At 46.5% G+C, this 24,157-nt stretch overlaps 1 protein-coding gene across 7 annotated transcripts in view; it reads right to left on the bottom strand.

The window, feature by feature from the left end:
• The window catches only part of SYT17 (synaptotagmin 17), a 99,531-nt gene that overhangs the window by 11,205 nt on the left and 64,169 nt on the right, over positions 1 to 24,157 (bottom strand). The window contains exon 7 of one of the 7 annotated variants that reach the window (XM_055365365.2): positions 7,265 to 7,402. The exons of 5 other annotated variants lie outside the window; for them this stretch is intronic. In XM_055365365.2, coding sequence (XP_055221340.2) covers positions 7,269 to 7,402 — 134 coding nt within the window. In that variant the 3' untranslated portion in view covers positions 7,265 to 7,268. Of the gene's footprint in view, positions 1 to 7,264; positions 7,403 to 24,157 lie in introns of those variants that run through there. One more of the 7 variants, XM_055365362.2, reaches the window with a different exon arrangement.

Below are 24,157 nucleotides of genomic sequence, written 5' to 3'. Positions count from 1 at the left end.
TAATAATTAAAAATCAGTAACAGCAAATCTTGAGGTCTGTGTACTACGAACTGAGAAAAGAACTTTATATATGTTGTTGTTTTTCTTTTTTAAACTTAAATCCATATCACAGCCCTATTTTTATTGCCATTTTGCAGATGGGGAATTTGAGGCTTGGAGAAGAGGTTGAGTGCTCAAAGGCACCCAGCCAGCACGAAGCATAGTAGAAACTGAAACTCAAAGTCCAGCCTAATTTCTTCCTTTATCTCAAAAAGAAGAGGCCGAGCACAGTGGCTTATGCCTGTAATCCCAGCACTTCGAGAGGCCAAGGTGGGAGGATCGCTTGAGCCCAGGAATTCAAGACCAGCCTGGGTTACATAATGAGACTGTCTCTATAAAAAAAATTTAAAAAGTAGCTGGGCATGTTGGTGCACACCTGTTGTCCCAGCTACTTGGGAGGCTGAGGCGGGAGGACTGCTTGAGCCCAGGAGGTTGAGATTGCAGTGAGGCATGATCACACGACTGCGTTCCAGCCTGGTCGAAAGAGTAAGACCCTGCCACAATAATAATAATAATAATAATAATAATAATAATAATAGTCTCACCCATTTCCTACTTCCCTTCACCCTCTCCTGTGATAAGGGCCAGATTGGGTGATAGAGATGTATGGTACGTGTGTGTGTGTGTGTGTGTGTGTGTGTGTGTGTGTGTGTGTGTGTGTGTGTGTGTTTGAAGAGGGGTTAAAACCTCAGCCAGCATATAAGGGAAAAGGCCAACACTCAGAATGGCCCTGGAAAGTCCCATGAAAATCCTCATAAAGGCGCCATGTTGGGGCCCTTCTCGCCATCTCTCTAGGGTCCAGCATGGTCAGGATTGGCTCTGACTTTTGAATGAGCGGCTGCCTGTTCAGTCAAGCAGCAGATAAGGAAGGAAGATGTCCTATATTAAAGACTGTTGATATGAAAAATACAGTGATAGTACCCAACAGTTCTATAGTGCTTATCACATACCAGCCCTGTCCTGTGGATTTCAGTACACAAATTTAATCCACACAACAAATCTATGAGGTTTGTACTATGATTACCTCTATTTTATTATTTCCTTGAGCCTAGAGGGCACACACTGACAGCATGATGCATCGTCCTGGGGACTGACCTAGACCAGCCTTGAGCAGGCCCTGGAAATAGGCTTGGGCTGTTTGGGTGGGAAATTCTGGGATCCCAGTATGTGGAGATGATCTAGAAAGGAAGATGTGGGCTCCTTGATGCCTGGACTCTTCACTCCATGAATTTCTTGCCTCCTCCCATTTACAGCATGAGGCCCAAGGTAGAAGCCTTCTTTGTCCTGGTCTGCAGGCAATATTGGCTTAGAACGAATTATTTAATTTTTATTTTAAGAGAGTACAGTGGAGTGCAGTGGCGTGGCATGATTATAGCTCACTGCAGCCTCAACCTCCTGGGCTCAAGTGATCCTCCTGGCTCAGGTTCCTGAGTAGCTGGGACTACAGGGGCACCTCACCACGCCCAGCTAATTAATTTTTTTTTTTTTAGACATGGGGTCTCGCTATGTTGTCCAGGCTGATCTTGGACTCCTGGCTTCCAGCAATCTTACTCTCCTCAGCCTCCCAAAGTGTTGGATTACAGACGTGAGCCACTGTGCCCGGCCTGAATTTTTTAATGCAGTTGTTTTCAACAGAGGCCAATTTTACCCCACAATCTGGAGGCATTTTTGATTGTCATGTCTTGGAGGGAGGGGTGCTGCTGGCCTCTAGCGGGTAGAGCTCAGGGATGCTGCTCCCCATCCTACAATGCACAGGACAGGCCCTACAGTGAAGAATAATCCAGCCCCAAATATCAGTGTAAGTGTGGAGGTAGAAAACCTCTGCCTTAAGGGAAAAGCAGCAACGATGGGAGTTCCCTTCATTAAAACTGAAGCCTCCCCTCTCCCAACCAAAGGAAAGCCATTGAGATTCAAAAGACTATGGCAGATTCACAGGGTAAAGGAGCTGGGAGACTCAGGAGCAGGTGGGAGGAAAGTCACCTCCACTGAGCTAGACAGAGCTTGGGAGCTCAGCACAGAAAACAAATTTAGAGCGAATTTAAGGGGAGAGAAGCGGGGGAGTGGAGAAGAAACCTCGGAGAAATGCTGTTTTGGTTTATGAATGAGATCTCTTTTTCCTTCCTCAAGAGATGAAAGTCAAGGTTGAAATTTCTTTTAAAATTCCTTTGGGGCTGTGGGACCCCTTTCTTTATGCCTCGGTGTGGAGATTGAGCCACGTGGAGCCTGCACTGAAGATGACATATGGGTTGAAGAATCACTTTCAGATCCACGTGTGAATCACACCGACTAGAAGGAAGCACACTTAAAGGTGTCACTATAAAGCAACGTGCTTGTTTTGACATGAACAACCAAAAATGTATACATCTGACTGAGGGTCCTCTCTACATTTGTTTCAGAGAAGCTGGCATCGCTTGGGGGAAGATGTACACTGCAAACTGTCTACAGAGCTAGTTACAATATTTCATCTATGTCATGAAATGTACACTGCAAACTGTCTACAGAGCTAGTTACAATATTTCATCTATGTCATGAAATGTACACTGCAAACTGTCTACAAGCTAGTTACAATATTTCATCTATGTCATGAGCTTTGGGGATGAGGTAAGGCCTGCAGAAGGTCTGGAATCAAATTCCAGGTTCACCATGAGCACCTGAGCAAGTGTGGTGATATCATTAGAATGTTATGTTGTGATCTTCCAATTTCATTTTTGTCTTTAGGGGATAATAAATCAGATCTTTCCCCCTCAGTGCCCAGCTTTACCCCCAAGAGATTCTGTTGATTGGTTTGGGGTTGGGGGCCTGGGTGGCACTGGTTTTCAAATGCTCCCCGAGTGAATCTCATGTGCAGTCAGCTTAGATGCAGAATCAAAATATGAGTTGACTGGTGGCTTAGCTGGGTTGTAGAAAGGGGCCCGATCCTACTATTTCCTCTTCTTGATTTAAAACTCTCTGATCATAACTGTGCAGATTTTGTCCCTGCAAGGTGAAGCCTGTCCAGCAGACTCACTCAGGGAGTTGCAGAGGGTGGTGCCTATCATGGGCAGGCAGGTCCCAGAAAGAAGAGGAGAGCAAGAAGACCTTTAACAACTTAGTCCCATCCCACAGAGATTGGGACCTCTACGTGCACAGTTATTATGTTCTCCATTACGTAAGTCACCTCTTCCCTGGAAAGAACAAATAAAGAATTGAAAGAGGACTGGGTGCGGTGGTTCACCCCTGTAATCCCACCACTTTGGGAGGCCAAGGCAGGTGGATCACCTGAGGTCAGGAGTTTGAGACCAGCCTGGTCAACATGGTGAAACCCCATCTCTACTAAACATACAAAAAATTAGCCAGGCATGGTGGCAGGCGCCTGTAATCCTAGTTACTCGGGAGGCTGAGACAGGAGAATCTCTTGAACCCAGGAGACAGAGGTTACAGTGAGCTGAGATCGCGCCACTGTACTCCAGCCTGGGCAACAAGAGTGAAACTCCGTCTCAAGAAGAAAAAAAAAAAGAATTGAAAGAGAGTCCAGAGGTGTTACTCTAGGGCCAGGGTAGGCACACTTTTTCTCTTTCTGTTCTTTTTTCTTTTCTTTTCTTAGGAAGCAGGGTCTTGCTGCATTGCCCAGGCTGGAGTGCAGTGACATTATCATAGCTCACTGCAATCTCAAACTCCCAGGCTCAATCTAGAGTTTCCAATCTCTGTGGGATGGGACTAAGTTGTTAAAGGTCTTCTTGCTCTCCTCTTCTTTCTGGGACCTGCCTGCCTCAGCCTCCCAAGGAGCTGGGACTACAGGCACACACAACCACACTTAGCTAATTAAAAACTATTAAAAAAATTTTCTTTTTAATATTCAGGGTCTCACTTTGCTGCCCAGGCTTATCTTGAACTCCTGAGCTCATGCTGTCCTCCCACCTCGGCCTCCCAAAGTCTTGGGATTACAAGCATGAGCCACCATACCAGGCCAACATACTTTTTCTATAAAGGGCCAGAGAGTAAATATTTTAGGCTTTGAGGGGCACCTACGGCCTCTGTTGGAAGCATTCAACTTTGCTGCACTAGCAGAAAGCAGCCACAAACAGCATGTTGATGAATGCACATGGCTGTATTCCAATAAAACTTTATTTACAAAATCAGGGAGTGGGCTGTAGTTTGCTGACCTCTGGTCTGTCTAAAGAAGTGGTTCCCGAAGTGTGGTCTCCACACCAGCAGTAGCAGCATCACCTGGAAACCTGTTAGAAATGCGAATTCTCAAGCCCACACAGCTATACTGAATCAGAAACTCTTGGGCAGGGGCTCAGCAGTCTGTTTTAACAAATCTCTGGGTGATTCTGATGCACGCTGGAGTTTAGCAGGACTACACATAACCACCTAGAGAGCTTTTTAGACTATAGTGATGGGGGAGGGGATCTTCCTGGCCAATTGACACAATCTCTGGAGGTGGCACCCAAACATCCATCCCAGCTTTTTAAAGTTTTCTCAGTGACCCTAATGTGTAGCCAGGTTTGAGATTCACTGGCTTAGGGTAAGTGCCTCATGCAAACATTAAGCTGAGGAATAGAATCCTCTTCAAAACATCCAAAGAAATCAGCCTCATTTCTTTAGAATGATGCTTCATTTCTAATTTTTTAAAGATGCTGCTGAGCTTAATCTAGATGAACCATTCAGCTTTCCATGACCTCAAGTTATTTAAAAATATATATATATATATGTATGTATGTCTCAGCCACACACGGTGGCTCACTCCTGGAATCCCAGCACTTTGGGAGGCCAAGGAGGGTGGATTGCTGGAGCTCAAGAGTTCGAGACCAGCCCGGGCAATATGGTGAAACCCCGTCTCTATTAAAAATACAAAAATTAGCTGGGCATAGTTGTGTGCACCTGTAGTCCCAGCAACTTGGGAGGCTGAGGTGGGAGAATTGCTTGAGCCTGGGAGGCAGAGGTTGCAGTGAGCCAAGATGGCAGCACCGCACTGCAGCCTGGGTGACAGAGTGAGACCCTGTCTCAAAACAAACAAACAAAAACATATATGTTTCATTTCAAAGGATGACGAATTCTGCCACATTTATGTTTTCTTTCAGTGTGGGGCAGTTTCTTGAGGTAATTTCAAAAAGATGTCTCAAACATGGTTTTTTTGTTTTGTTTTGTTTTGAGACAGTTTTGCTCTGTCGCCCAGGCTGGAGTGCAGTGGCATGATGTCAGCTCACTGCAACTTCCGCCTCCTGGGTTCAAGCAAGCACCTCCAGCTAATTTTTGTATTTTTAGTGGAGACGGGGTTTTGCCATGTTAGCCAGGCTGCTCTCGAACTCCTGACCTCAAATGATCTGCCTGCCTCGGCCTCCCAAAGTGCTGGGATTACAGGTGTGAGCCACTACACTCAGCTCAAACATGTTTTGAACAGCGGTAACATCCCTTAAAGATCAATAGGCCACATGTAGAGGCCGTGTGGCCCTGTGTATGCGCAATCCCTTTCCACCCTCACAGCAGCCTAGGAAGAAGGTTGTGAGATGCTCCCACTTTCCAGAGAAATAGATGGAGGCTCAGGGTGTAAGTACAATGAGCAGAATTGTCCAAAAGAGGCTCTGGGAGCTTAGGCGAAACATCTGGACCACGAACTGTCTGGGACCAGCTTTCCTCCCACCCTGGTGGCTTCCTCCCCTGGGAAGAGGAAGCTGTCATTTCCCATGGGCCCTAAGGTCTCTAGTCACTGGTGCTAACCCACCTGCCCCCACTGACAAGGCTGCCTGCTCACACTTGCGCTATAAAATGGTGGGATGGTGGGCACAAAGTCCTGGCCCTAGAACTCAGACACACACCACAGACCTGCAGCATCTCTCCAAAGGATGGTGGTTATGGAGAGGGAATTCAAGCTTCTTCCTTTCTTGCCAATGCCTGTCCTACAGGCCTTTTCCTTATTCCCCAACAGAATCTATTCCTTAACCTATACTGTGGGTTAATGTGGCATGTGTCTGGAATCCTTGTGCAAGACAAGGTGTCAAATCCCAGTGACAGGAGGAGGCCCACCTGGGACCCAGCCTGTGGTCCAGTGGTAGAGCGGGATTTGAATTCGGGTCCTGATGACCTTTTATGAGTGAGTTCCAACTCCTAACCTCAGCTCTTGGCATATGCGGCATCCCAAATTATGCTCTGAAAGAAATGCCACTTGTTTTGATGGGCAAATTCTAGCATGTTTTAAAAATCACCCTATTACTAGAATGGATATGTAAATTGTGGTATAGTGACACTCTGAAACACTATTATCCTCAAAATGTGAATAGAAAAGTGACAACTACACACAATGACACAAATTTCACAAAGATAATGCTGAATGAAGGAAGGGGTGTGATCCCATTTACATAAAGGTCAAAAAGAGGCAAAATGAATATATGGCAGGAAAGGTCAGGATGATGGCTGCCCTGGGGGAGGGGGAAGTAACTGACATGGGCTATGAGGGAATTTCTGAGAATGTTTCTGGTTCTTAATCTGAGTACTGGTCACATGGGAGCGTTAATTTTGTATAAATTCATGAATTGATGCACCTTTCTGTATGTGTGTTGGACTTCAATAAAAAGTCACCTTAAAAAAGAACTAATGGGGCCACGCATGGTGGTTCATGCCTGTAATCCCAGCACTGTGGGAGGCTGAGGCAAGGTCATGCCTGTAATCCCAACACTATGGGAGGCTGAGGCAAGAGGATCACTTGAGCCCAGGAGTTCGAGACCAGCCCTGGGAACACAGCAAGACCCTTACAAAAAAGATTTAAAATTAGCTGAATGTAGTGGGGTGCCCCTGGAGTCCCAGCTATTTGGGAAGGATTGCTTAAGTCTGGGAGGTCGAGACTGCAGTGAGCCATGATGGCACCACTGCACTCCAGCCTGGGCAATAGAGTGAGACCCTGTCTCCACACACACACACACACACACACACACACACACACACACACACACACACACACACAGACACAAACATGTTTGAGACATCTTTTTGAAATTACCCCGAGAGTCTGCCCTACATTGAAATGGGATTAACATCAGCAACTGACTTTGAAATGTATGATAAAAATATGAGTCGAGAGAGAGAGTTGGATAGATGTGTGATAAAGCAAACAGCAAAATGTTCATTACAGAATCTGATGGGTAGAAATATGGGTTTTCATGGGACAATTCTTTCAATGTTAAAAAATTTTTAAATAAAATGTTAAACCAAAGCCTTTAAAATAAAAGCAACCAGACACACAAACAACTCAATCATTCTACTTTTATTGCCTTTACTTGCTTCTTTATGCCATGGAAATGTTCATTTCCAGGTGAGGGTATCCAAGGACTGATACCATGAGCTGGGTGACTACTCAGTTCACAGGCTGGTATGGGGCTGTTGGATCCTAGAGCAAAAAGAGGACTTGGTGAATCTGCTGGGGACAAGGGAGTGAGCAAGACAAGACGACCTGGATGAAAGTATGGAGCCCCCAGTGACTCCAGGTTATCCCAATGACTCCAATAACAGACCATGCATGGCCAGAAACACCAACCAGGGCCTGAACCAAAGAGTCTGAAACCTTCATATTTTGTCTACCCAAAACACCAAACAAAGGTTCAACGGTCCTTTGTACCAATGAACACACTGGATCCTGCTCAGAGCCCTCTCCTGCCTTTAATGCCTTCCACCTTCCACATGAAAAGCACTTGGAAAGACGTTCCACACCAACAGTCATGAGAAAATGCAAATTAAACCCACAACCACTTGTTTCATTTTAAAAAAATATCCCCGCAGTCTTATTAAAGTCTTATTCACACAGAATAAAATCCATCCATTTCCAAGTATCTAATTTGATGAATTTTAATCACTGCCTATGATTGTGTAAGTAGCACCATAGATAATCAAGATATAGCTCTTTCCCCAAAGAAAATTCCTTCTTCTTGTCCCTTTCCACTCCATCCCCTCCCTGGCTCAAGTTGGCTGGACACAGGTAGTAGTACCTTGTCTGCTGCTTTCTTTCACCATAGTTTATTTACTTACTTACTTATTTATTTATTTATTTTTGAGACGGAGTCTCGCTCTGTCGCCCAGGCTGGAGTGCCGTGGCGCGATCTCAGCTCACTGCAAGCTCCGCCTTCTGGGTTCACACCATTCTCCTGCCTCAGCCTCCTGAGTAGCTGGGACTACAGTCGCCTGCCACCACGCCTGGCTAATTTTTTGTATTTTTAGTAGAGACGGGGTTTCACCATGTTAGCCAGGATGGTCTCGATCTCCTGACCTTGTGATCCACCCGCCTCGGCCTCCCAAAGTGCTGGGATTACAGGCGTGAGACACCACACTGGCCTCTTTTACCACAGTTTTGCCTTTAGTAGAAATCCATAAAAATGGAGTCACACAGTATATAGTCATTTGCATTCACTTAGCATAATGTTTTTGAGATTCGGCCATGTGTATGTGTACTAATATGTCCTTCCTTTTTACTGCTGAATAATATTCTTTTTGTTATTGTTGTTGTTGAGACAGAGTCTTGCTCTGTCACCCAGGCTGGAGTCCAGTGGCGCGATCTCAGCTCACTGCAACCTCCGCCTCCCAGATTCAAGTGATTCTCCTGCCTCAGCCTCCAAAGTACCTGGGATTACAGGCACCCACCACCATGCCCAGCTAATTTTTTGTATTTTTAGTAGAGATGGGGTTTCGCCATGTTGGCCAGGCTGGTCTCAAACTCCTGACCTCAAGTGATCCATCCACCTCAGCCTCCCAAAGTGTGGGGATTACAAGCGTGAGCCACCACGCCCGGCCCAGTAGTATTCTAATGTATGAATGTCTCACAGTTTGTTTATCCATTCATCAGTTGATGGACATTTGGATCATTTCCACTTTTTTGGTGATTACAAATAATGCTTCCGGGAACATCTGCATACATGCCTTTTTTTGTAGACATATGTTTTTATTTCTCTTGGGTAAATACCTAGGAGTATAATTCATGGGTTGGACGGTAAATATATATTTACCCTTATAAGCCACGTTCATAACTGTTTTCAAAGTGGCTGTAGCATCTTGCATTCCCACCAGAAATGCATGAGAGTTCCAGTTGCTTCATATTCTCACCAACACTTCTTGTTTTCCATCTTTTAAACTTAACTGTACTAGTGGGTGTGCAGTGGTAATGTATTGTGGTTTTAATTTGCATTTCTGTTGACTGATGAAGAGCAGCATCTTTTCATATGCTTCTTTGCTATCTATGTATTCTCTTTTTGTGCGGCGTGGCTTTTCAAAGCTTTTGCCCATTTTTCTTGGGGTGTGGACTGTCTTATTGAGTTACAAGAGCTCTTTATATATTCCAGATATGGGCTCTTTGTTGGATATATGTTTTGCCAAAAATTTCTCTCAGGGCATGGCTTGGCTTTTTATTTTCTTGACTATGTCTTTTGAAGAGCAAAGGTTTTCAATCTTGTTGAAGTCCATTTATCACTTTTTCACTCATTGCAAAAATAATAATCCACACACTGGATTTTGGAAGGCAGTAACCTTTAGAACTGCTTTGTCTATGCCAACTATAAAATAAAACTAAAGTCAAATCTGAGATTATTACATAATTAAAAATAAAGATGATTTTAAAGGTAAAGAGGGATGATAAAAAATGGTTGTTCAGAACTTAACAATTTTCAAAGCTTGCTTATGTCATTCTTACAAGAATCTTCTGTGGGGCAAGGAGTTGGGACCTCCCTGAGCTAAAACATTTTCCCAAGTCATCTGTCTCAATTGGATGCTTCAAGAAGACACAACAAACTAAAAATTGTGCCACTGGCTGGTTGCAGTGGCTCATGCCTGTAATCCCAGCAGCACCTTGGGAGGCCGGGACAGGAGGGTTGCTTGGGGAAGGATGTGCCATTTTTTAAAAAATTGCAAATTTGACGATATCTATCAAAATTGACCAACATGTATGCTTTGACCCAGCCATCCCGCTGCTAGGATTTAGGTCACAGTACATTTGGACACATCAGCAGAGATATATGTGAGGATGCTCACTCTAACAATGTTTCTAAGCACAGAAAAAGTGATTAACCTCAAGGTTTACCAACAGGAGACCTACCAAATAGATTACTCTTCAACTAATTGACTGAATGGGATATCATGCGGCCGTAATAATCAGAGGGCTTTATACTTCTCCACCTCAATCACTTGATCTCTTTGCTATTTCTCCTGCCAGCGCCTTTGTGTTGCTGTTCCCTCTGGCTGGAATGCTCTTCCCACAAACATCCACGTGGTATATCTCTGATCTCCTAAAAGGCTAGGATCAAAGGTCACCTCCCCCCTGGCCACCCTTTAATAACTGTCACCCTCACCCCATGCATCACGACCCTTTCTCTGCTTCCGTTTTCTCATTTGGATTTAACATCACCTCTCAACTGCAAAATTCAGTTATTTGTTTTGTTTATTGCCTGTCTTCCCACATTAAAGCATTAGCCTGCTGAACCTGGGATTTTTGTCTAATTTGCTCATTGTCATAGCCGCAGTGCCTGGCTCATAAGAGGGACTCATGAATATTTGTTAAATGAATAAATAGGTGCTAATTTGGAAAACTGTCTAAGATGTACGAAGTGAGAAGAGCAAGTGGCAGTAAAGCATATACATTTTGGATGCTAACAAAAGAGAGTAGAGATATAGACATACACATACCCAGATGTGCACATATACACGCACACACATACGTATACATACCACGCACACACATATGTGTACATATATACACATATTAGTGCATACATTCCTGGAAAGAGCCTAGATGGTAAAAGTGGTTAGCTCTAAGTAGGGGAAATTAGGGACTTTTACTTTTTGTTTTATTTCTCCCCATTTATGGTTGCACATAATATATGTGTGTGTAGTTTCTAGATATTTGAATAATATATAAGTGATATTCATTTTTACATATTCATATTGCAAATATTCATTAATGGGTATCAATTCATTAATATTCATTATTAATATATTGGTGGCTAATATTTATAGAAATAGTACATACAATATACACATATAAATATATAAATTATAGGCCAGATATGGCGGCTCACACCTGCAATCCCAGCACTTTAGGAGGCTGAGGTGGGCAGATCACCTGAGGCCAAGAGTTCGAGACCAGCCTGGCCAACATGGTGAAACCCCGATTCTACTAAAAATACAAAAATTAGCTGGGCTTGCTGGTGGGCGCCTGTAATCCCAGCTAGTTGGGATGCCTCTTGAACCCAGCAGGCAGAGGTTGCAGTGAGCCAAGATTGCACCACTGGACTCCAGCCCGGATGACAGAGTGAGACTCTGTCTCAAAAAAAAAATAAATAATATACAAAATATAGGAATTATATCTAAATAATAATATGCATACATGCATATGTATATATATATGCATATATATACATACATATAGTATGGAAAAATTATATCTTTTATAACAGCAATACTAAAAAGCCATCAGTACTGCCCTTTCCCATGTAACCCCTTCACGTCACCGCATTCAAGTGATATTCTGCTCATCTTCCCAAGAGGGCTCCCCGCCCCCTCTCAAGCTGGGCTGAGCTGCAGTCCATCTGCCCAGGCCCTGCCACCTGGGGGATGGGGCTTGTTTGCAGAGCAAGGTATTTCTGTTTGCCTACGTTTTTATGGGTGGAGACAGGGAAGCCATTTGAAAAATCTGCACAGATGAGCGTGGACTCACTCAGCATGCTCTGGATCTGAGCTCTTCACACTCAGGCAGTTAAAGAGAAGCCACTGGGAATGATGAGAGGTTAAAATGCCATAAGGAGAGTAAACAAGCCTCAAACAGGTGCAGAACAGGTGCTGACTGGCTCTGAGCCCAGGCAAACCTGCCCTTCTCAGCGCCTGGTGGAGATCACCACCTCACCCCAAAAACCTCAGGGGACCCACAAAATCCCATCATTCTAGCTCAGGGTGTCTTAACTTTGGCACCATAGGTATTTGGGGCTGGATGATTTTCTGTTGTGAGGGGTTACGTGTTCACTGTAGGATATTTAGCAGCATCCCTGGCCACTACCCACTAGATGCCAGTAGCATCCCTGAGCTGTGACAATAAAAATGCCTCCAGACATTGCCAAATGTCCTCTAGGGAGACAATGTCACCCCAGGTTGAGAACCACTGGTTTAACTGCTTTCATAAGTCAGCAGGTGACCCAGGCTCTCCAGCCAAAAGGTTTTCCAGGCTCTTGCCAGCCTGGAATTTGGTGGCATGAGATTCCCCCACTGTTGACCCTGACCATAAACTCAGAGGCCACAGGTGCTCAGGGAGGTTGTGGAGCAAGCATGTTGAAGGCATGGACTGGCTCTTCTATTTGCCTCCTTGGGTATGTGAGCAGAGATGGCTGTGTGGTCACCAAAGCCTGTTCACTCTCTCCCTCAACATGTAGCTGGACTACATTTCCCAGCCCCTCCTTCAGAGTTTCAGCCAGTAGAATATGAATAGAATTGGAAGTGGAAGTGATGTACATTACTTCTAGGCTCAGCCCATGAACAGTTCCCATGCAGTCCTCAACTCTCTTTCCTTCCCAACCACCAGCTAGAGATGAAACTCCCCAAGGCCAGAGAAGATGGCAGAGCCATGAGATGGAAGGCGCCTGGGCCGCTGAATCACCACATGGAAGGTCACTCATGACAGGATCCTCGAAGGACCATGGTGCAAGAAAGAAATAAGATTCTGGTCCAGGCTGGGTGGCTCATGCCTGTAATCCCAGCACTTTGGGTGGCTGAGATGGGAAAATTGCCTGAGGCCAGGAGTTCAAGACCAGCTTGGGCAAAATAGTGAGACCCCCATCTCTACAAAAAATTTTTTTAAATGGCAGGCACGGTGGCACACACCTGTAGTCCCAGCTACTCAGGACACAGAGGCGGGAGGATCACTTGAGCCCAGGAGTTCAAGGCTGCAGTGAGCTAAGATCATGCCACTGCATTCCAGCCTGGGTGACAGAGAAAGACCCTGTCTCAAAAAATAATAATAATAAAGAAAAGAAAAGAAATAAGCTTCTGTGGTGTCAAACCACAAAACCTTGGCAGCTGATCTGTTATAGCAGCTAGCCACACCTTAACTGATACAGTGACTTCTAGCTTTGTAGTGAGTCATATGAGATCTCTGAGCTTCAGTTTCTTTCCCTGTAAAATGGGATAACATCAGAACTTACCTCATCTGGTTGTTGTGCGATCAGTTGAGACAGTGCTTATAAAGTACTTGGGACAGCACGTGGAGGATTCTAAGACTTTAATAAATGTTGGCTATTTTTATTATAAGAGCTACCACTAAACTCCTGCCCCTCGCCCAAGTTAGGAGCTCTTCCCATGATGTCTTTTGTGCCTTCTTTTCCAAGCCACACTTAATAACTTGGAAAAGTACGACTTGCCCTAGTCCTCAAGTGCCTTAGGAACTTATTGAGTCTTAGAGGCGCTTCCTGTAATGAGGCTGGGGCCCTTATTTTATCACGAGGTTGTCAGGGCATATCTTTTTTTTTTTTTTTTTTTTTTTTTGATGGAGTTTTTTCACTCTTGTTGCCCAGGCTGGAGCGCAATGGCATGATCTTGGCTCACCACAACCTCTGCCTCCCAGGTTCAAGTGATTCTCCTGCCTCAGCCTCCCGAGTAGCTGGGATTACAGGCATGTGCCACCATGCCTGGCTAATTTTCTATTTTTAGTAGAGACAGGGCTTCTCCATGTTGGTCAGGCTGGTCAGCTGGTCTTGAACTCCCAACCTCAGGTGATCCACCAGCCTTGGCCTCCCAAAGTGCTGGGATTATAGGCATGAGCCACCGTGCCCAGCCAGATGAGGCATATCTTAAGTGTCCTGGCTTCTCCTTAGCAGAGAGGTCACCAAGAAGGCAAGGGTGGTGACCTTGCACAAGGATGGAAGAGGAACCCACCCACAAGTCATCCAAAGGCTGCCTCCCCTCTGCTTCTCCAGCCCAAATACAATTAGGCAGAATAAGATCCCAAAGCAGACATCTAAGGGGAATTTTGCTTGCCACATCAGCAGATACTCTCCCTGGTTCCTGGACCAGTCACTCAAGATCCTCAAGAAAGTGAACAACAGGCCCCAAAGAGCCTCCTGTGGCCAATGTAGGCATCTGCTCATGAAGACAGAGGCTAAGATCTTTTGCCCACTGCCCACCCTACTGACTCTTCACCCACCTGTTTGCTTTGTTTTGCTTGGTAAATAATGCCCTTGCCTATGGCTGTTTCTAAAAATAATTTCCATGATAAGCCAACTACATTCTGTCCTGCTCTAATGCAGGGCATGGGGGGAGGCAGAAACCCAGAGAAGCAGTTTTCATGTCAACTCACAAATAGGAAGAGAGAGAAAATTACACCCACTGAGCATCTGCTGTGTGCTAAGTCCTTGCATGCATGTCGTCTCACCCAGTTCTTCATGGAGCCAGGAGCCACATCTCTTCTTCAGTTCTGTTTCCTCCATGCCTATCAGCCTTAGGCACACTATGGGTGTTCAATAAACACTCGCCATCTAAGGCTGGGTGTGGTGGCTCACGCCTGTAATCCTAGGACTTCGGGAGGCCGAGACGGGCAGATTGCTTGAGCCCAGGAGTTCAAGACCAGCCTGGGCAACATGGCGAAACCCCATCTCTACAAAAAAAAGTACAAAAATTAGCCGGGCATGGTGGCACACACCCATGGTCCCAGCTACTCAGGAGGCTGAGGTGAGAGGATCACTTGAGCCTAGGGAGGTCGAGGCTGCAGTGAGCTGAGATTGTGCCACTGCACTCCAGCCTGGGCAACAGAGTGAGACCCCATCTCAAAAAAATTGTTTTTAATTAAAAAAAAAATGTATCATCTAAGTTCCTTGCTATATAGTCTCTGCTAATTGCTCAGACCTCATTGCCTAATTCACTCCATGAGATCCCTGTTTTGGACACTCCGGCTTTCCTTCTCTTCTTTGAACAAAATAAGCTCATTCCTGCCCCAGGGCCTTTTGCACAATTCCCTCTGCCTAGAATGCTCCTTTCCTACATCCTTCCACTGCTGGCCCTTTCTCAGCTTATATATCAAATTTAGAGTAATTTTCCTGGCCTTCTCTGTTGGCTCACTCCACTATTATTTAGCTGTTCATTTATTTATCATTTATCTCACCCCAACTAGAATGTCAAGGTCATGAAAGGATGGATTTTTTCTGTTTTTCTGTGTTTCTTCAGCAACTAATGCAGCACCTCAACAAAGCAGGGGCTAAACACTTGAGACATATAACCCAGTAACTGAGAGCTCAGATTGTAGTCCAGATGACCAGGGTTTGAATCCTGGCTCCAGGATCCTAGGTAAGCTACTTCCCACCCTATTGTTGCCTCACTTCCCTCTTCCATAAAATGGCAATAATGACTCCTATTGATGATAGTGAAGGGCCATCCGGAGCAGCCACTGCCATTGCTCTGGCTGTGGTGGTGGGGGGCAGGTGCGGGGAACGGGCAGTGTTGGTGGGAGAGACTGCAGGAGTGGCAGCAGTGGTGGTGGGACCCCTGTGCCCCACGTGCCCAAGGCAGCCAACTGTGCTGTCCCCACACTTGTATGACTGGATGGGACCCACTCCCAGGCCCAGAGCCTCTGTGCCTCCCGACCCTGGCATGCATCACCTCTCTCTGCCCCGCTGTAGCTGTGGGGAGGGCGCAGGAAGGAGGTGAATGGTCCTCAGAGCCTGCCCCCAGGAACCTCCACTAGAGCCTGCTGCCCTAGGGGCCACTGCAATGGGACTGGGCTGAGCCATCCACCAGTGGGAGAGCAATGCAGTCAGGCATGGAGGAGTGGGCAGAGAGCGACCCAGTGAGGACCTGGGCCCCCGCCCCAGGCTGCCAGGAGGTGCGGCCAGGGCTGCACGCTCCGGCATGCTCCACAGAGTGGGTGGGAGCAGTCACAAGTGGGAGCCCTGCCTCTTCCAAAATGGCAGGGAGGAAGCTTCCTGGGTGCAGCTGCAGCCACCTAGCTACAGCTGCAGACCCAGGCATCTATGCACTCTTGGGGGTGCAGGAAGACACCCTTCCCTCCCCACCCTCAATCCCCCACCCCACCTTTGCTGCCTGGCTCCTCCCTGCTTTCAGCACCCACTCCTACCTCGGAGCAAAGTCAGAACTGAGCCTAGGTGCTGTGGCAGCCTGGCCGGGTATGCACATGCTTGGGGCAGTGCTGACATGATGCCCCTGATGCCTCGGCCCCTTCCAGACTTTGGGTGCCAGCAAGTATGACGGGGAAGCTGAGGAGGGGCCAAGGACAGCCTACCACTGGCCTGCAGGTGCCTCTCGGCATGAACAGCCTGAGCGCCATGAGCAACCTGGCATGAGCAGCAGGAGACAGACAGGCTTCTGGGCAGAAGAGGGCTGGTCCCTGGTGAAGCCCCACCTTCAAACCAGGGAGGGCCTGAAGCCTGGGGACCAGGCCACCAGTCCTGTGGACCAGAGTGGAAACCTCTGGTGCTTTTCCCTGGGCCAGCCCATGGCTGCCCATGGACCAATCAGCATACACTTCCTCCCCTCTGAGGCCCATAAAAACCCCGGACTCAGCCAGACTCAGGGTAGAGAACAGAGAGACGATGGGTAGACTACAGGCTGACCAGCTGCTGACAGCTGGACACTTGGATGACCTGCCTAGCAGAGAGAAGCTACCCTCTCTGCTGAGAGCTGAACACTCTTTGGGACACGCTGGCTACAGAGAGGAGCTACCTGTTACGGGTCCCTTCTGAGCTGTTGTATTGCTCAATAAAGCTCCTCTTCGTCTTGTTCACCCTCCACTTGTCTGTGTACCTCATTCTTCCTGGATGCAGGACAAGAACTCAGGGCCTGCCAAATGGCAGGGCTAAAAGAGCTGTAACACAAACAGGGCTGAAACACGCCCCTTGTTTGCCACACTACAGGCAACAAGAAGGAGGGAAGAAAGAAGGAGAGGAGAGCTGCAGCCCTTCAGAGGGCCCAGGCCCAGGAGCTCCCCAAGCCAGGTTTGTGACTTCCCCTTTGGGGCCCTGTGGTTTCTGGTGTCTCCAAGCTTCTGGGCACCACTGTGTTCCCCGGTGCCAGCCGTTGAAGCTGCTTGTGGTGACCCTGGTCCAGCCGCAGCCTCGCAGTGAGCTGGCACCCATGCTGGCACCTGGAACTGCCTGCCCCACTGCAGCAGCTGGTGTGCCTGACTGCGCACAGTGGCTGAACCCCATGCTCTTTTGCTCACATAACCCTTGCTACTCTGCTCCAGTCTCTTCAGAGGCATGGGATCCAGCCTGGTAGCATGAGCCGAGCACAGCCTGCCAGGATGAGTGGGCCCAGTGGGTCCAGGCAAAACTCAGACAAAGGCGCCACCAGGCACAGTGGTTTCCGGCCAGAAAAGCAACACCCTCAATGATCTCATAACACTATGTCATAGCGTTTCTATGCAGATTAAATGAGTTAATTCATTTGAAATACTTGGAGCAGTGCCTGGCACACAGGAAGCACTATTTAAGTGTTTGCCGTTATTACCGTCAAATACTGCATGAACAACCCTGAGATAGATTTTATATGCATCTGATAGAAGAAAAATAGAGGCTGAAAGAGATTAAAAGGTTCTGCTAAAAATGATACAGCACTAAACTCTGGGAGTCTGGTTTTCTGATTTCTAAGCCAAAGCTATTTCCACTACAGCACGTTTCCTCAAAATGTAGGCAGACAGGTGACACTAGAAGCTGTGCCCTGCAGGCCCTGGCATTTTAAAATTTTATTATACATATATTTTATATGTTTAATTAATTAATTAATTAATTTTGAGACAGGGTCTTGCTCTGTTGTCCAGGCTGGAGTGCAGTGGTATGATTATAGCTCACTGCAGCCTCCAACTCCTGTGATCCTCCCACTTTGGCCTCCTGAGTAGCTGGGACTACAGCCACACACCACCATATGTCCAGCTAATTTTTTTCATTTACTTTTTGTAGAGATGGTGTCTTTCTCTGTTGCCCAGACTGGTCTTAAACTCCCAGCCCCGAGCAATCCTCCTGCCCCAGCCTTCCAAAGTGCTGGGATTACAGGTAAAAGCCATGGCACCTGGCCAGGCCCTGGCATTTTAAAAGTTAAGCATTCTGCTGACTGGCAGCTCTGGGTTGGGAAAGTCAGAATGAGATGATGGATAGAAGGGATGTCTGAAAGCATACTCTTGGTTTCTGATTTGATTTCCTGCATAAGCCTTCATCTCGAACCTACCCAGGTGCTGGCCTTGGCTTCTGAGCATAAGATTGCATCTTGCCACCACTGAGGCACAAAGCAAGCCTGAAATCTGGCCTCTGCTGGACCCCTTGTATAGCTTAGGCCCTGCAGGCACATATGTGGTTGGATAAACCCTCAGCTCCCCGATGCTCTCCCCCATGGGGATCTGCCTGGAACAAGGTTCCATCCAAAGGCACCAGAGTCATTAAACAGCCATTCAAGTGGAATAAAAACCCTCAGGAGCCCTGGCAGTTGGCCTGATCTTCAAAGGCTGCCATTGGAACCCATAATGGATGTGTACGATCCAGCCAAGTTCTACCACCTGGTGGATGTTGGCAGACTCAAGGAGCTCTCAGGAGGAGAAGTTGAGGTCAGAGTGCTACTGGGGGCTCTGCCAGGAGAAACCCTGGGTAACAGGTCAGGTCTATGCTTCCATCTCCTGACCGCCTGACTAGAGTTCTGGCCTCTGCCCACATCCAGGTTCAACACCACAATCAACTGAGCCCTTGCTTTATGCCAAGCACTGCACTGAGCCCATTTATACATTATTTCCTTTTGTCCCCACAATAGCCTGTGAGGTGGGAACTGAGATCTACAGACAAGAAATCCTGATTCCGAAGAGATAAGTAACTTGGCCAAGATAGGGAATGGTCCTTTACATCTGATCCATCAGCATGTTCTGCTGATCCTACCTCCAACATTATAGTCCAGTGAGTGACTCTCTGAAACCCTTCTGCCACCTCTTCAGTCCAATCTGCCATTAACACAGTGGTCTTTCAGATGATTCTCCTCTCAACAGCTGGAAGGATATTTTTCAAACATCTAAGCCACATCACTTCTCTGGTCAACATCCTCCAAAGACGTCTCAATGTACTTAGAAAAAACCATCAACTTCTTATCCTGCAGTCTCTACTTGATCTCCCCACTGATATTTCTGCAAACTCATAGTCCCCCAACCCTGCTCTGGCCATATTGGGGTGACATGGGAGAACAGAGGAAGGGTCTCCTAGCTATTCAAAGTAGTGCAGGGCAGATGAGCCCCAAAGTAGGGCTTAGTCCATGAGGGTTCCTGGCTTTGCCTGGGAAAGAATTAAGGGGTGAGCTGGTGGTAGGGTAGAAGAAAACAGCTTTACTGAAGCAGCAGTGTGACAGCTTTGTGACTGCTCCTGCAGAGCAGTGCTACCCCATACGCAGTGTGCTGAGTAGCAGCTCAGGGCAGTTTTGTAATCACATTTATACCTACGTTTAATTACATGTAGATTAAAGGGTGGATTATGCAGAAATTTCTAGGAAAAGAGTGGTAACTTTTGGGTTGTCAAGTCATTGCCGTGGAAAGGGACGGTAACTTCCAGGTGTTGCCATGGCAATGGTAAACTGACATGGCGCACTGTTGGGTGTGTCTTATGGAAAGCTGTTTTCCCCCATCCCTGTTTTAGCTAGCCCTCAATTTGGTCCAGTGTCCAAGTCCCACCTCCTGCCTCAAAAGTGTGGGCCTCAGACCAGCACAGGTGTCACCTGGAACTTATTAGAATATAGATGCTCAGGTGCCTCCTCGGGCTTATGGAATCAGAAACCACATTTTAACAAGACCCCCAGTTGATTCACAGGAACATCAATGTCGTGGTTAAGAGTGAGTGAAAAGGGCTTTGGAACCAAGCAGCTTTAAGTTGGAAGCTCAGCTCAACCACTCACCAGCTGGATGACTTTGCACGGTTGCTAGTTACTACCTAAACAGTGAAAAAGTAATCTTACCCAAAAAGAGGCCTAGCCTTTGTCTTTGGCTCCTAGGGACTGATCTCTAGGTCCCTGGAATGTTCTGCCTAAGAAGAGTATCTTTGTTGGCCTAGAGGCTTTGACTCTTGGCTAGCCTAGCAATGTGATTTATGATTGGGGCTCTAGGATCACATAGTATCAATTCAGACTTATGGAGAAACTGATCATGAAAGGTCTTACCCAGACCTCTGGGAGGGGATAGAGACTGAAGATCAGCCACCTGAGCAGTATGTGATTGAGGCTCAGTAAAATCTCTGGATGCCAAAGGCGTGACAAGCTTCTCTGGCTGGCTATACTGTGTGCATTGTCACACACAGTGACTGAGTAGAGGTAATGCTGTTTGTGACTCACAAAGCAGACAGATGACTAGAGTCTCAGAGTTTGACCCCTCCTGGACTCTGCCCTATGCATCTCCTCCCTTGGCTGATTTTAATTTGCACCCTTTTGCTGTAATAAAACTGTAGCCATAAGTAGCACTTTCCTGAGTTCTAGTAGTCTTTCTAGCAAATTATTGAACCCGAGGGAGGTCATAGGGGCCCTGAAATTGTAACCAACTGGTCTGAAGGGAGGTGGTCCTAGAGACCTCAGAACTTACAGCTGGTATCTGAAGTGAGGGCAGTTTTGGGTGAACTGTTCTCTCATTCTGCAGTTGGCTATACTCATTGCACTTCCCGTCCCTAAGCTTCGAGTTTCCCCAGCTGAAAAATGATCATAAAATAGATCATAACTTATATGTTTGTTGAAAGATTAAATGAGAAAATCAACATACAGGTGGTTCATGATAAATAGAAGTATTACTGTCCCCATTGTTCAGACAAGAAAAAAACCGAGGTTCAGCGTGGTAAAGCAACTTGCCCACAATCACATAGAAGCCAGTTTGACCATGGTGCCACACAGCTTCCTCATGAATTGCTAATGTTTTCTGAGAAGGGAAGAACAAGAGTGGTTTGGTTAAGCCAGGAGCCCAGCAATCTGGTAAGGAACTCAGGGATTGTCTGGGGTGAGTTGCCTACCTCCATGCCAATGCTCCCCACTGTTTTTTCTTCTTTCCTTCTGGGATTCATGTGACATAAATGTTCTGGAATCCATGTGACATGAACATTAAACTTTTTGATATTTCTCCATAGGTCTTCCCACCCTTTTCTTTCCCCCTGATTTTTTTCACTCTCTGTTGCATAATTTCTCTGGATCTGTCTTCAAGCCCACTAACACCTTCCTCTGTCACCTCCATTCTGCTGTTGAGTCCATCCAGCAAATATTTTATTTCAGTGACTGTACTTTTTCAGTTCTAAAATTTCCACGTAATTCTAATATCTTCTATTTCTCTGTTGATCTGCTGTCATTTTCTACCTTATCATTCTTTTCAAGAGGGTTCACCCTTACTTCTTGGAGCATGGTTATAATAGTTGCTTCAAAGTCTTCATCTGATAATTCCAACATCTGGGCCATCTTGTGGTTGGCATCTATTGATTACACTTTCTCTAAGAATTTGCCAGATTTTGCTAATTCTTCGTAAATCAAGTCATTTTGGGCTGTATCCTGGACATTTTTAATATTATGAGACTCTAGGTCTTGCTTAAATCCTATTGAATATGTTGACTTTTTAAGAAATTGACATGGAAAAGTTCAGGCTACAAGTTCTATCCTGCCTTCTGTTTGCTGTTATTTTGATGTCAGTTCAGTTTTCAAAGGCTTTGTAATGCTATTTGTATCTGCCCCTCAGATGTGTCCCCAAGGGACCTAGGTGGTGAGCCACCCTATAGTTTGGTTTTCAGTGTCTTTAGTAGACTGTTTAGAATAATATCCACTTGTGTAGCTTGGAGATGAGTCCAGTAGTACATACACAGTTTTATGGAATCCATTCTTAAGTTCTTCCCCTTTATAATACTCACCATACTGTAGCTCTCAGGGGCTCACTTTTGTGGTCCTCTGGCTTTAATCCCTTCACTCTGCAGCTCACTTCCCATGACTGGTCTGGCACTGAGTGCCTACTGCCAGGTCTTGCTCTGACCTATCTCCCCATACTGCCAATCCCAAGGAACTTCAGGGAGCACAAACGCCTGGTTCTGTATTTGAGTTGGCACAGATTTGGTGTCAGTTCCTGGCTCCCAGACATCATAGCACTGGCAGCTTTGGAATGATGGTGAACAGGTGAGGGAGATGCTGGGGCAACAACCACAGGCTGCTGGGCTGAGCTATTAAATACCTCCAAAGCACCAGGTTTTCAACTCTTTCACAGACTGCAATGATTAAAACAGCAGATATAATTTTCCAAGTGGCCACTTCTGGATGGGCCCACAGGCTGATTTGCCTTTAACCCCCATAAAAAGAATGATTGCTACATTTTACACAAAAGTAAGCTGGAGCTCAGAGAGGCAGTGTCACTTGCTTGCGGTCACACAGCTGATTTATCATGGGGCCAAGGTTCAAACTCAAGTCTGTGTAATTCCAGGTCCTGCTCTTCTATGGCAGGGTCCATCAATTATCATCATCATCAATCATATTTCACATTTATTGAGCACTAACTGTACAAGGCACTTTCTAAAGTTTTTATATAAAATAGTGAGATTTTCAGCATTAGAGGAAAGGTAAAAATAAATATATAAAATAAAAATTGAGATTGGAAGCTCATAACAGAGAAGAAACCTGAGTTCCATCAAAAGAATAGTTTGCCCGATGCCCATACACTGGCTAGGTGGTAATGGTGAATTTCTTTCTTTCTTTTCTTTTCTTGAGACAGGGTCTCATACTGTCCCCCAGGCTGGAGTGCAGTGGTGTGATCATAGTTTACTGCAGCCTTGGACTCCTGGGTTCAAGCGAGCCTCCCAACTCAGCCTCCTGAGCAGCTGGGACTACAGGCAAGCACCACCATGCCCGGGTAATTTTTTAATTTTTTGTGGAGGTAAGGTCTCACTATGTTGCCCAGGCTGGTCTTGAACTCCTGGCCTCAAGCAATTCTCCTGCCTAGGCCTCCCATAGTGCTGGGATTATAGGTATGAGGTGTGAACCACTGTGAACGGCCAAAAGGTGAAATTTGAACCAAACTGTAGCTCACTCCAATCCATACTCTGAATAGCCATGCAACCTTCTCTCTAGGAGGCAGAGCTGAGCCTGGTGCTCACTAAGTCAGGCTAGAAGGGGAAAAGACAGAGGCTGCTGCATGGCTGCAGAGAGAAGGTATGTCATGGGTGGGCTGTGGCCAGGGTGGGGCTGTGGGGAAGCATCTGTGCCCTGGAACAAGCCCACACATCTCTCCATCCCAGGAGAATTTCAGGCTCTCTCAGAATGCTCTGCCCCACTCAGAATTCCTTCCTTTTCTCTTCTCTGCTGGAGACCCTCTGCCTCTCCACTGTCCTGCTTCCCAAACTCCAACACTTTTTATTTTTAATTTAATTTTATTTTTTGAGACAGAGTGTCACTCTGTTGCCCAGGTTGGAGTGCAGTGGCATGATCCTAGCTCACTGCAGCCTTGACCTCCTGGACTCAAGTGATCCTCCCACCTCAGCCTCCTGAGTAGCTGGGATGACAGACATGCACTACCATGCCCAGCTAATTTTTAATTTTTTTTTTTAGAAATGGGATTTTGCTATGTGCCCAGGCTGATCTCGATCTCTTGTACTCAAGTGATTCTCCTGCCTCGGCCTCCCAAAGTACTGGGATTATACATGTGAGTCACCGCGCCTGGCCCCCAACCCCTTTAAAGAACATCCTCCAGTACCCATTTGACCTGGGGTCTTTCCAAGCAAGAGGCTGGCATGCTGCCCTCCAGCCCTCCCATCCATTCCCCGCCGCGCCTTCCCACCCATCTCATCTCACCAGCAGATTCAATTAGCCGATTTGATGCTACAGCTGCAGAAAGCCAAGCAATTATGGAACACAGACCAGGTGCCTTGGCACTCGCTCTCACAGAGGGGTCTGGGAGGCCTCCAGACAGACAGCAGGGCGAGAGGGAGGCGGAACAGTAGAGGCAAAGATTGGCCAACCCAGCCTGCACAAGAGAACCACCTGGGAGCTTTGAAGAATACAGATGCCTTCCAAAACCCCAAAAAACCCAGATGCCTGGGTTGATTCAGTTTATCTGTTCTGGGAACCGGGCATCAGAATTTTTTTAAAGTCCCTGAGTAATACTAACGTACAGACAGGGTTAGGGAGTCAAACGATGTGCAGGGGTAGG

Source organism: Gorilla gorilla, chromosome 18 (genome assembly GCF_029281585.2).
Source record: "Gorilla gorilla gorilla isolate KB3781 chromosome 18, NHGRI_mGorGor1-v2.1_pri, whole genome shotgun sequence".
Lineage (NCBI taxonomy): Eukaryota > Metazoa > Chordata > Mammalia > Primates > Hominidae > Gorilla > Gorilla gorilla.
Note: the sequence above shows the minus strand (reverse complement) of the source record. Positions and strands in the feature narration are given on the sequence as shown.